Source organism: Talpa europaea (genome assembly GCF_964194135.1).
Source record: "Talpa europaea genome assembly, chromosome: 16".
Classification (NCBI taxonomy): domain Eukaryota; kingdom Metazoa; phylum Chordata; class Mammalia; order Eulipotyphla; family Talpidae; genus Talpa; species Talpa europaea.
The window spans coordinates 17,604,438-17,618,538 of record NC_140084.1 but is presented as its reverse complement, the minus strand read 5'-3'; the positions used below and the strand labels follow the sequence as shown (position 1 = coordinate 17,618,538).

At 45.2% G+C, this 14,101-nt stretch overlaps 1 protein-coding gene across 1 annotated transcript in view; it reads left to right on the top strand.

Moving 5' to 3' along the window:
* The window catches only part of LOC311185950 (polycystin-1-like protein 2), a gene marked incomplete at both ends in the record, with an annotated part of 85,622 nt that extends 76,455 nt beyond the window's left edge, over positions 1–9,167 (top strand). The window contains 4 exons of the mRNA XM_084256837.1: positions 5,112–5,322; positions 6,832–6,933; positions 7,460–7,591; positions 9,009–9,167. Coding sequence (XP_084112963.1) covers positions 5,112–5,322; positions 6,832–6,933; positions 7,460–7,591; positions 9,009–9,167 — 604 coding nt within the window. The remainder of the gene's footprint in view (positions 1–5,111; positions 5,323–6,831; positions 6,934–7,459; positions 7,592–9,008) is intronic.
* Between the last annotated feature and the right edge of the window lie 4,934 nt (positions 9,168–14,101).

The following is a 14,101-nucleotide window of genomic DNA, read 5'->3' as shown; positions in this document are numbered from 1 at the left end:
AAGCCTTGTTGACCCTCATAGCTCTGATCAAAGGTCACTCTTTAAAAAAAAAACAAACCGCAAACTATAGCTATCATTTCAATTCGGGTTGGGCCCTAAGCATATAAAATTTAAAACAAAATAGAACATTATCTTACTTCTGCTAATCTTATCAAAACACAGGACCAAGTAACTTCCTGTTGAGGTTCCTTTGAGCAGAGTAAGCCCCCCAATTGGCTGCATTTACCATGAGTCTGCTCTGTGCTAGGCTGATACACTAATGGATGGAATCTTCTCTGGATCCCTATTTTACAAATAAAGAAACTGTTATAGGGCAACCCCGATATAAAACGTGTTGCCTGACTGTGGGTCCTCACCCACGCACTTAAAAAGGACTTATTAATACTCAACTGTAGGCACACAAAAGGTTAATAAAAAGGCTTATTTACAAGGGAAAGGGAATGAGGAAAAATACAACACAGTGAGAAAAGAGGGGGATAAAGTCTTAAATGAGTCCTACCTGTTCTGCCGACCTGGAATCCCAATGGCGCACTGAGAGCTGGCGAAGAGCCAAGAGCCGGGAGGCCAAGAGAGAGCCCCAAGGCCCACGTCTGGTTTTATACCAACCCTGGCTGCTTAACACCACTCTCAGGTCCCGAGCAACCCTCCCTTTGGTGATGATGGGATTTGTGATTTTCAGTGTCTTGATGGCTTTGGTCTGGAGTGGGGATGGAGTCCACAAAGCCTGTATGGAATTAGCTAAGGACATCCTTTCCCCCTAACAAAACTGAGGCTCAGAGAAGTAGTGTGATTTTCCCAAGGTCAAAGTGGAAGAGAGGAATTTAAACCTCCCTTGTGCATCCTCAGGATCCCAGCTCTTACTCTGAACCATGTGTTTTTGTGACTGATTATATAGATACAGCTGACATTTATCAAGTTATTTTTGTTGGGGGCCCTATAGTCATCAAAATACCACTTCAAATGCTTATCATCTACTTTGATCTTTTCAAGACTTCAAAAAGATATTATCATCATCCCTTTTTTTAAAATGAAGAAATTAAGGTTCAGAGATTAAATAGTCTGTGCAAGATCACAAAGCAAGGAAATGTAGGACCCAGAATTTGAACTCTATTGGTAACCTCGCTCTAGACTGTCTCATTCATTCAACAAATGGGCATTAAGTTCTTCATGCCACACCCATGTTATCACATTAAATATAGGACAAAAATTCCACCCTCCATGCTTCCTTCCATTGAGATATATCACATATCAATTGAATTTTTCATAAATTATCAGATGCACTATAACTTTTATTTAGGCTCATTGTAAACCTTATGTAGAACAATTATCTTTAAAATGTAAAGGTGTTTTAGCTTGTAAAGGACTATGCAAAAGATGACCTAGTGACCAAGTCCACCTGCCATCTGCTTTTATAAATAAAGTTTTATTGGCATGTTTCCTCACTCATCCCTTTATGCAAGGCCTTAAATATGTGCCATCTGACCCTTTACAGAAAGTTTGTTGACTCCCGCTTAGAGGAATAATCTGAGTGCTAGCAAGGAAGGGGGAGGTTATCCAGGACTGAGGTCATGACAGAAGAGGGATCCTTCCTGTACCTTCATTGTTCAATACTCGCTCTGCATTATGGCTTTTGCCAGTCATCTGAAATGGGTTTCATTTCTGATATCCACACATACAACTCTCTTGCTTAGAGGGATAATAAAACGACTTTTCAGCAAGAGACTTCTCTTTTTACATGGAGCATCAGAAAACATAAGAAAAATCTGTGACTTTGGATAGACTCCCAAATCTAGTGAAGTCTGGTCTTACCTAAAACCTTCAGTTCAATTTGATTCATCAATGAACCAAAGTTTTGTATTTATTTTGCATATTTTCTTTTCTTTTTGGGGTGATAAGTCATTTTAACAACCAGGGCCTGAATTTTAAGAATACTTTCCATGATCAAATGATTTTCTCCAGTCTCCCTTTAATGCAGTGGTTTCAGGCCTGGGTTTGTACCACAATCATCGAGGAGATGATCAAACCAGTGCCCAGGTCACATCCCAGACGCCCTGGATCAGGATGTCTGCAGATGGGATCCTGGCACCAGTATTTTTAATGTTTCCCTGGTTATTTTAAAATGTAGTCAAGGCTGGGGCTTCCCCTGGTGGTGCAGCGGTTGAGTGCTGGGCTGCGAAGCTGCCCACAGCCTCTGTAGTGCCGGTTCTATCCCCATTTCGATCCCCAGCCGCTGGTGAGGGTCCCACATGGTATGCAGACCTCTCCTGCCACGCCTGCTGCTCCCCACAGTAGTGTATTTCATTAGTCTGTCTGTTCTGTTCTCCACTCTGACTCTAGTGAATTCTCTCACCCTCCCGCGCTTCTGACTATATCCAGTGCTTGTCTAAATAAATAAATAAATCTTTTAAAAAAAATAAAATGTAGTCAAGGCTGAGAATTGTGTTTGAAGTAAAAGTCATGATCATTATAAAGGAGGGCTGAGTTACTATTCCAAATATATGAGCAATTACTGTACCTGGCATGGGAGTTTAGGTCTTTTGAAAGAGGCAGAAAAAAAGGTGCTGCAGAGGCTGAAAGAAGCAGCAGCCATCCATGCCAGCAGCCCCTGTAGGCTCAAGAGCAGGAAGATTCTAGATGGCAGGTGATTAGGCAGGAAGAAGGCTTTGTGTCAGGGCTGACCAGGACCTAAGGTGCCAAATCCAGTCCAAACCCCTGCTCTATGAAGCTCTGCAGAGACCTGCCTCAGTGGGCTTCTTTTTTTTTTTTTTAAATTTATTTTTATTTATTTATACAAGCACTGGGTACAGTCAGCAGCGCGGGAGGGTGAGAGAATTCACCAGAGCCAGAGCGGGGAGCAGAGCAGGCAGAAGGACCGAAGTACACTGCTGAGGGGAGCAGCGGGCGGCAGGAGAGGTCTGCGCGCCATGCGGGACCCTCCTCCGGTGGCCGGGGAGCAGCCGGGGATCGAACCGGCGCTGCAGAGGCCGCGGGCAGCCTCACAACCCAGCGCTCAACCGCTGCGCCACCGGGGAGGCCCTCAGTGGGCTTCTAAAGATCCTGGGGACTGTATAAGGAACGCCCTGAGGGATGGCGCTTGGTGAAGGCAGGCTCTCCCTGGGCCTGTTCAGAAAGCCCCTGCTGTCAAATGGACTTTCAAGCAGAACTCACAAGTTTTTCAGTGAATGAGAAAGATAACGTTTCTGAATAAAACTTGAAAATATAGATCTAGCATCCCAGAGAAAAATAATTCTAGTCCAGCATCCCAGAGAAAACCACCTGTTTAGGTGGTCAATTTTCTTAGAAGAATACACACACACACACACACACACACACTTATGCACATTAAATAATTAATTATATAATTATACACAGAAATAATTACACATGTGTGTATATGTGTAATTATCATGTAAATATATATTGTTATAATGCATTACACTGTATCTTGTAATATATAAATATATAATTACATAAATATATTTTATTATTTATATAAATTTATATTATATGGGCCTCCCTGGTGGCGCAAGGGGTTAAGCACTGTATTATGAAGCAATCCATAGCCTTTGCAACAGGAGTTCAATCCCCAGCCGGCCAGGGAGCAACCCACATGGCGAAGCAGACCTCTCCTGACTTGCCTGCTGCTCCCCTCAGCAGTGTACTTCAGTCAGTCTGCCTGTTCTGTTCACCACTCTGTCTCTGGTGGATCCTCTCACCCTCGGCACCTCTGGCCTGTACCCCGGCTCTTGTATGCATAAATAAATAAATCTTTAAAAAAATAAAATAAATAAATTTATATTATATAGCATTTTATATATGATTCATTATGAATCATTTTATATGTGAATCATTACATATGATTTTACATGATAAAACAATATTACTAAATCTAAGGAAATACAGTTAATATATTAGATATAATAAATTATATATGTATATTAAGTGCTTTTATAAAACAGATTATATCATTTCATTCTATAACCTGTTCTCCTTCATGAAAGTAGATACAGGTTTGTGTCATTTTCAAAGGCACACAAACATTGACATGGAATTAAAAGTGCAAAAAGAGAATGCAGGGAATGGTGGGAGGGCTGGAATAACCTGGACTCTGGAATCAGGTTCACCTGATTTCAACTCTATCTCTCACCACTATTTATGTCACTGTGTCACTAGCCATGATGCCTGTGTTAACTATGTGTCCTTATCTATGAAATGGAGATGGTAATATTAATTACTCACACAATGGCCTTGAGAACCAATGCTCTTGAAGGTCAAATGGGGGCTCACTGGTCTGTCACTTAGTGCAACTAGCTGAATTTCCATCCTTCTGAAATGTAAGAGCATTATGGACACATACATTCAGATGATTGTGCATGGGGACATTTCATCTATCTAAAGGCCCCAAACAGGGCCTGGTGGCGCAGGGCGTTGGGACACAACCAAGAAGCTATCTGCAGCCACTGCAGCGCAGTTCAATCCCCACATGGTGCAGCAGACCTCTCCTGGCTCTCCCGCTGCTCCCCTCAGCAGCGTGTTTCAGTCAATCTGCCTATTCTGTTCCCCACACTGTCTCTGGTGAGTCCTTCACCCCTCCCCCCACACCCCTGGCCCATACCCCAGTTCTTGTATGCATAAATAAATAAATCTTTAAAAAAAATAAAAAATAAAAAATAAAGGCCCCAAACAGGGAGGAGTTGCTAACTAAATGCCTTTACCTCAATCCTCCTGATCCTGGGAGAATTCCAAACCCTTTGCATTCTCCAAGAGCGCCACAGCCATTAGCCAGACCACTAGGTAACAGCCCTATGAACTAGCTGCTGAGGCCCCTTGACCACCATCACCCCTATCATAGCTGTGGTTTTCACCATCACCCTCATCGCTGTCACCTCCATTTCTATTGCCATCATCTCCATCACCATTTTACAGTTAACATCATCCCCACCATAACATCATCACTATCACCCACTGGGGGAAGTGGGACAGGTCAGTGTCTCAGGCCTGTTGTTGTGGGAAGTGATGGCCACTGATCACAGTAAGTCTAATCCTGCATCCCAGATGAGACTAGCTGAGTTCCTCAGCCTCTGAGATCCAAACTGCCTTTGGTCCCACAGGGTGATCAGTTTCAGTGAGACAGCAGCAGCAGATGCTGCCCTTGGTTACATCATTGCCTTCCTGGTACTCCTGTCCACAGTGAAGCTTTGGCATCTGCTCAGGTTGAACCCCAAAATGAACATGATCACGTCAGCCCTGCACCGTGCCTGGGGGGACATTTCGGGCTTTATCACTGTCATCCTTATCATGCTCCTGGCTTACTCCATCACGGTGAGTGGCTCCTTTGGGAAAACCTTCAGGGCTGGTATCCCTGGAAGCCAAGGGTTTTCAGTGGTGTGGAGTTGGGGTTAAGGTTAGGAAGACCCTGGGAACTTAGGGAGATGGTGGATTTTCTGAGACCAGGGTCTTTTAGCTGGATGCTCATAAGCCAGTCACTACAAATAGCAAAGGCTGGAGAACTCAGTTGGGGCCAAAACTGTCCCCAGAAATGATTCCTTTTCTGCATCGACATCCTGCCCTGACATGCCCGACATCTCAATAGCTGAGAATGCACAGACAGTGTTGGGGGATATGGAGAGGTCCTGGGTAGTAGGGCAGAAGTGGGGATGTGAGGGTGGAACTTAGTAGGATCAAAATCATTCCACTCAGTCCCTTAACACAATTTTCTGATAATCACATCTCTCTTGTGACTGAAGAAAATGTGAACTATGAAACCTTTATTATCAAGCAATGTAAAACAAAAACCATCTGTCACATTCCCGATCTCCACTTGGTAGGCCTACATTCTCGCCATGATTCCCATAATAATCTTGGCCCCAGTCCTCTGTGACCCTTCAGTGCATTCCAGACCCACTGCCCAACCAACCCTCTTCCCTAGTCTCACCCTGGCCCCATTCCGTCTCTCACCCCCCACCACTCCCCTAATCTCCAAGCCATTCACTAGCCCATCTGACTGTAGTCCTTACTCCATCTCACCCTCTCCCCAGTCCTCGCCTTTCCTTGTCCCTGACTATCACCTTGAGTCTATCCCTGTCTCCCCCACCCATCTTCCTCTCTCTTTCTCAACAACAGTGAGGAGTGGTGATGATGTGATGGCTGGGAGATGATGATGCAAAGCTGGAATCTAGTTTTGTCTGATACCCTCACTTGCCTGCATGCATTTAGTCCCCCATTGAACTGCAGGGACACGTCAGCCTCCTCTGAGGCCAGACGGGATACATTCAGATAGAACAGCCCTTGTGGGAGTGGGGTGCAATAGAGGGAAGACCCTGCCCACACATAAACCTGTTATCCATCCAGCCCAACTCCCCAAAGCCAACAGGCAGGGTCTCAGAGAGGCCAGTTCCTCCCTGAGTGGCCATTTAGGTGAACATGGTAGTGGTCTAATCAGAGGCACTTGAGCCCCCAAAGGGGACTGAGCACCCTCTCTATGCTGGGAGATACAGAGAAGGATATCATCAACAGACAATGAACAATAGCAAAAGGCCTGGACAAGCTGGGCAGACAGGCATTTCCAAAGCACACAGCAAACAACCCACGTACTCTCACACAGGGTTGCACGTATGGCCTTGCATGTGCTCACCCATAGAGACATACACACATCTGGTACAGAACTGGGTATACACACACACCCACTTGCACACCCCTGTATATACAAACAGCTTGGCCAGGCCAGGCCAAGGATATGGCTCACCCAGATCACCGATACTGTTGTCTAACAACAGGCTTTGGAGGGTGAATGATTTCTTTCCATGCTGACAAGGACTCCTTCCATTACAGTCAAACCTAATATTTGGTTGGAAACTCCGTTCCTACAAAACCCTCTTTGATGCGGCAGAAACAATGATCAGTCTTCAGATAGGAATCTTCAACTATGAGGAGGTAATGGGGAGCGGGGGGGCCATGAATGCTGCCATTGGCACTGAGTCTTAGTGACATTTAGAGAAAGCACCACCTCAAAGGCTCCATAATGGATGCCACCCCTTGGGTCCAGGGTCTGGCAAGCACAGTTCAACTTAGAGCAAATTAAAATTTTATTTCTCCAAAGCTCACAGCTCACCTTGGGGACCCCTACTTACAAATGAACATTAGGCAGTGGTTACTTAGGGGAGGGCTGTACTGGGCTGGGGGAGGTGTCTCTGGAAGGCAATGCTCCCCACCTAGCCAGAAATGGGGCCCCTATTTGGATTGGTGGTAGTGGGGAGTAAGGGTGCTGCCCTTCTCTCTTCTGGTAGCTGGAGTGCACTGCTCCTACTCTCAGCCCCCAAACAGAGGGCGACCCTCCTGGCGCCTGGCCAGGCGCCTCCCTAGCCCTGAGAACCATGTTTGCCTCTGAGGGTGCCTCTGTGGGGAGGTGGCTGCTAGGACACAGGAGCCCGGGGGATGATACTGGCTTTCTTCCTGACAGGTCCTGGACTCCAGCCCAGTGCTTGGTTCCTTTCTCATTGGGTCCTGCATCATTTTCATGACGTTTGTGGTGCTGAATCTGTTTATCTCTGTCATCCTGGTAGCTTTCCATGAGGAACAAAAATACTATCTGGTAAGTCTCTTTGATCTATTCTGCAAGAGTCACTGACCTTGAACAAGGACAAGACTAGCTGAACAGCATTAGACATCAGGAGACTTTAGTTCAAAGGCCTCATTTCATGGGAGGGGAAACAGGAGGAGGAAATCATTTCCCCAACATCACAAGCAAGTGAAGGGCTGACTAGAATCGGAGTCCCCTGATTCCCAGTTCTGCATTCCACTCATTTACACTACTAACTTCCAGCCCTGATTCTACATTAAGATTTACTTGCAGGCTTTTGGAACCTACTGCTGCTGTACCTGAGACCAGTAAGAACAGAATTTCTGGGAGGATGCTCCAAGCATTAGTATTTTTGAATTCTGCCCTTGTGATTTTAATATACAGCCAAGGTGAAACCTGTTTAAGAAATGATTAAAGGGCCTCCCCGGTGGCGCAGTGGTTGAGCGCTGGGTTTCAAAGCTGCCCACAGCCTCTGCAGCGCCGGTTCGATCCCCAGCTGCTCCCCGGCCACCGGAGGGAGGGTCCCACATGGCGCGCAGACCTCTCCTGCAGCCCGCTGCTCCCCTCAGCAGTGTGCTTCAGTCCTTCTGCCTGCTCTGCTCCCCGCTCTGGCTCTGGTGAATTCTCTCACCATCCCGCGCTTCTGACTATACCCGGTGCTTGTATAAATAAATAAAAATAAATCTCTAAAAAAAATTATTAAAGAAGATAACTTAGTGATATCAACAAACTTTATGTAATACTTCATGAGGATGACAGTCTCCATTTAAAGAATTGCAAAATGGGGCAAAAGGCAGGAGGCTTTTTATAGTATAAAGAATAAAGGAGGAAGAAGAAAAATATAAAAATATCTGATTGGCTGGGGCCACACAGTCAATCTTGTTTGGGGTGAGAATGAACAAAGAAATAAGCGCCCAGAGTTGGCACTTAAAACAAAAACCATCTACATTTCTGGTCACGTGGAACATTTTACAGGGACTTGAAAGTTATCTAAGCCTCAGACAGCAGGCATGGCAGCCTGAGCAGGAGTGGTTCCATTTTGGGTCTAGACATTTATTTCAACGAGTAATATGGTAACTTGGGTTTAAACTTGGAGGAACTGCCAAACTGCTTTCCAAAGCAGCTACACCATTTGGCATTCCCAGCAGCAATGTATGATGGTCTTTGTGCATAAATTCCTAACATGCTCTACTGGGGGTGGGATGGGGGGGAGCAGTGAAGAGCTTTTGGACATTCTCAGAGAAAGGGAAGAAAGAATCCCTGGGGATAAAGGTGAAGCACACACCCTTGTAATTCCAAAAGCAGGTGAATCCCAATGCAAAAGCACCTCTACTCAGGGAAGAGAGCAAACTGGGTAATAAAAAACCCTTAGAAAAGCCACCAAAGAGGACAGTTCTGTGTATATCACGGGTTTTTTCTCCCTTTGCAGCTGACAGAGGAAGGAGAGATTGCTGATTTGTTGTTGATGAAAATACTCAGTTTTCTGGGCATGAAATGTAAAAGAGGACAGGAGCCTGGAAGCAGTGGTGAGCATTCGGGGTTGCTGTCAGAGGCCCGGCCCCCTGAAGCTGCACCAGCAGGCTCCTGAGTCTAAGTGGTTCATCACCTATAGCACTGGGGAAGGCCAACACTTCAAGCCAACCTTTACTAGCTATTCCATAGTCTCTCCAGGGCAATATTTTTCTGTGTCTGTCGAAGAGGTACCAAGTCTGGCAAGCAAAATAATAAAAATACATACAGCAGCTACTATTGCGATAGACTATTTGTTCCAATGTATTTCCTCCTAGAAATAAAATGAATATTGTCTGGAGTTCAGAACAACAATGACAAAAACCCAACTCCTCTGCAAACTAACTAATCATTTCATTTCAAGGGTCAGTTAGAGGTTCCCTTGGAAGGATTCTAGCTCAGGTTTTCTCAAACTGTGTCAGAGAGATGCTAGTGGGTGTATTAGTTTCCTAGGGTTGCTGGACAAAGCACCAGGAGCTTGAAACAGAAATCTGTTGTCTCACAGTCTGGAGGACAGAAGACCCAAATCAACAGGGCCATGCCCCCTCTCTAGATTCTGGAGAGGAATCCACTCTTTCAGCTTCTAGGATTTGCCAGCACTCCTTAATGTCCCTTGGGTTTTAGATGCATCACTAATTTCTGCTTCTGTCACCACGTGGTCTTCTCCCCAGTATGTCTGTTTCTGTGTCTCTTTTCGTCTTCTTATAAGGACACTGGTCACAGTGGATTAGGGCCCATCCTACTCCATTATAACCACATCTTAGCTAATGATGTTACAGGGCAAGCCCAAAAGGAAATAGGATGGCCTGGGTGTGAGACCCAACTGAAGACACACATAGAAAGGTTAATAAAAGGTTTATTTACAAAGGGAAATGAAATGAAGGGGAACCCCCAAAGAGAGATTAATTGGCGACTGTGTCCTATCAGTAATGCTGTCTGAGCTGGGACCCCCAAGAGCACCCTGAAGGCAGGCAAAAAAACCAAGAGAGTGCAGGTCCACATGTTTTTGGTTGTACACCGAGCATGGCTGCTTAACTCCACCCTTAGTCCCCAGCAATCTCCCTTTTAGGAAGTCAAGAGTCTATGGCATGATGGGAGTTGGAGTCCAAGGCCCCAGGGATCTCTTTGGCGTGGAGATGTGGTGGAGTCCATAAAACATCAGCAGGTAGAGTTTGTTCAGGACATACTCTTCCTCCAACAATTACATCTGCAAAAACCCTAGTTCTAAATTTGGTCACAGTGGGGGGCTAGAATTACAATGTCTGTCTTTCTCTCTTTTGGGGAGGTTTATTATTTTTCAGTGCATCTCTTTAGGGACATGATTCAACCTATAACAAGTATCACCCCCCCCCCAATATTTCTGGTTTAAATAAATGCAGGAGAAAAACTGAATTATAAAAGGTTATTCGGCTTCCTTAGCATTGAGAACTAGCAGAGCTTTTAACATGCCACATGTGCATGTGTGTCTGTCTCCTAAGGCGGAAGGAGCTTGAGAGACAAAGTACAAACCCCCAAATTTCTATGACCAAGGATCTTGCAGCTCCATCAGTACTCATGTTACTAGAACCCAGCCGCCTCAGCGGTGGGAGCCGGCAAGAGCAGAGGTCTTCTTTCAACCTGCTGCTCCACTATAAGTCAGTGTGGCAACTGCTCCTTAGAGACCTTTTATGTAACAGTGTACTTCCTGCATTGTGGAATGAACCAATCAGGTGCTATGAGCTGATTGTTAAATGGTCCAATCAGCCACAGGATTGAAAAATGGTCCAATCAGACTTATGGGTGGGGCACCCTAAAAAAAGGATATAAGCTAGGGTTGGAGGGAGCTAAGAAAGAGACCGGATCAGCCACTGAAGAAGAGAAGAGGATGCTAGCCCCTGAAGGAGAGAGCCACCAACACTAGCCCCTGAAGAAAAGAAGATGGTTACAGCCTCCAAAGGAAGAAGAAAGAAGGGGAGGACTCTGTTCCTGGCCTCTGAAGAAAGAGGAAAAGAAGAATCCAATAGCCAACTGCCAAGGAGGGAAGAGAAGTCAAAGACTTCTGCAGGGACTGGGCCTCTGGTCCTATCTCTGACATTATCTGAAAGGAGCACCAAAAGCCCTGGGCCGGGTGTCTCAAAGAGCTATTTGTTGTTGGTATAGCCCAACAACTCACAAAGAGCTGAACACTGGGTGTCTCTGACACTGACTCTGAGGGACCAGTAGTGACCACCACTCCTGACCAGTGCTGTCCAGCACTCCTGGTGACCAGCGGTGACCATCACTGATGCTATCTGGGTAAGATAGCTGCCACTTGTTGATACAGTGAGCTCTTTGTTTACCCTGTTTGTAAAATAACCCTGTTTGTAAAATAAGCCCCATGGTGGTTGTTCCTGGAACCTGAGGTTTCTTGCAATTGTGTGCACGGGTGAGAACCCACAGACAGTGACCTGTCCTCTCATCGGGCACTGTCCTTTGTTAGGCCGTAGCCCATAGGCCCCTGTTGCGTGGGTGTTGTATTACTACAGCCTTGGTTTTGGTTTTTGGCTTTTTGGCGGCTCTGTGGTCTCAGAGCCTGGGCAGATGGGTGGCCATTCCATCCTTCCATCTGGCCTCCTGCCTTGTTGCCCTGTTGCGCTGTGAGCCCTGTTTTACTAGTATTCCTTAGATGACACTTTGGGAACTGTAGATCTACACCCATGGCCCTCAACCTTGGCTGCATGTTGGAATCCGCAGACTTCCTTCCAATACATCAGAAATACTGGGCTGGGAACCAGGAGGCAATATTTTTTAAGCCCTGCAGGTGATTCCCTTGTGATTGTGATAACAATGCTCTAAAGATAACAGAAAGCTTCTAGGTATCTGGGCGGGCCAGTATACATTTCCCTTCCAGCATGCAGAGCATCCCTCCTCATGCCCTCTGGGAACAGATACTTTGGTTTGCCTCTCAAGTCTATCCCATGTTTACCTCTTTGCTGTCAGCATCTCAACTTTATTCAGGTAGCCCTCTCCCACATGACTCAAGGGAAGGTGACCCTGCAGCCACTAGGTAATTCTTTTTTGTCTTAGTCATGGTAATCCATTTTCCTTGACAGTGAGCAGCATAGGGTGGCACTGTGACCCAGTTTTGGCAAATAAAAAATGAGATCTCTAGGACACTTCCTGGGAAGATCTCCTTGCTAATAAAAGAACAAAGAGTATACTCTATGCTGCTGGACATTGCCTGACCCAAGAAAGAATCCTGGAACTGTGTTAGGCAGTAGATACGGTCTCGAAAGTTTCAGGAAACATATGATACTGGACATTAAGTCAGGCTGAAACTGACCAAGTCATTACAAAGTGACCAGTGGAGATGGTCTTCATAGGAGATGCAAGGCTGGGTCACCTACCCACACTGATAGTGACTGACTGTTCCTAGCTCTGAGAAGTATGTATCTCCCAATACATACTTCAGATGAGACAGTTTTCACCACTAAAAAACCCTTTAGGCTAACTACACTCTAGGCTACAGGTATGGATTCCATCATGAAGAGGTCACAGGCATAAGGAGATCACAGTTCAAGAGATGGAATTAACTGTTGTTAAAAAACAAACAACTCCAAAATGGAGTCATTCATGTGGGAGGGGAGAGCATGCAGACCTAGTATCTAATGTAATTGCTGTTTCAGTCTCTCCCAAAGGTGGATTCTAAACCAATCTATCTGAGTTACCATGGTCAGCACCCGTGAGTGAGGTCATCTACGTAAGACCCCCCCTACCTTCCCCTCTCTCTGCATATAAAAACCTTGCAGAGCCTTTCTCCTTGCTGAATGGGGAGGTGCCGGATTCATGGGATTCATGAATTGTTTAATAAAGCAAATGAGATCTATAAATTTATTTGGATGAGTGTTATTTTTTAACACTGTAAATATCTGCTCAAAGAGATGAATGGGCCCCTTCTGAGATACCTGAAAGGAAAAAAAATGCAGTTTTCAGGTTCCTGTACAAAATATGCAATGAGATGACCTTTCAATCCCAGCAATGGATGGTGCAAAGATTATAAAAACAACAATAATTTTTTATTATCCTCAATGGTTGCTATCTAAAAAAACAAGTAACATTCTTCTTACTGTTTCAGTGGCATTGGGGAAAGCAGGCAATTTCCCCTTCCCCTCTAGTTTCTTCTAGGGTGGCAAATATTCAAATTAATGAGACATATTGACAAAAGAAAACAAGTTTAACAATAACATATAAATCTCTTGCATACATGGGAGAAACCCAGTAAAAGTAAGAAAGTCACTAACACAGCTTAAGTCAGCTCCTTAAACAACTTCAGCTAAAGACAAAGGATGCTGGGGAGAGAAGCTCAGTTACCAAAAGGCAAAGCAAACAGGGTGAAGACCGTCAGCCAGATTAAGTCGTTGCCTTCTCCACTGTTGCTCTTCCTGGTACAGTGAGGGAGACACCCTTGCAGAGGGAGGATTTCTTTCATACATGTAAATGTCTCTTACAAAAGGGCAACCTCCACTCAGCTTTCAGAGCCTGCAATAATCTTTGTGCCAAAGAGACATATTTTGGGGGCAGTGGTGTTTGTTCCCTTACAGTAGAAAGGTCTGCAATACAGCCCACACACTGATCTTTTTCTTACTACCAAATGAGTAGCAAGTGGAGCTGGGAATAGATATTTTAGGACATGATTTGCATTATGCTGCACCAGCTTGTAAAAAACAAAAACAAAATCCACAACAATAAAAACAATTTTGACATAGAAGTTAGCCAAGATCTGAAGCTTAGAGTAGGCGACTATGAGCCAATCACCACCCTAAACAAAGGCAAGTAGAACAGAGCTTCAGGACTGTTGGTTGCCACTCAAACTAGAGGTCAAGTCCAGCCACGGCTCACACTTGCTTAAGCTATAAAATGCCTGCGCCATCCCACTCCTGGGCAAGCTAGCAAACCTTCCTGAGCCTCCAGCCCCTTGTCTACGAGAGGAGAATAATAGCTCCCAAAAGGAGTTCTGGAGAAGACTGAAGAGATTATGTTTGTGCATGCTAGTCA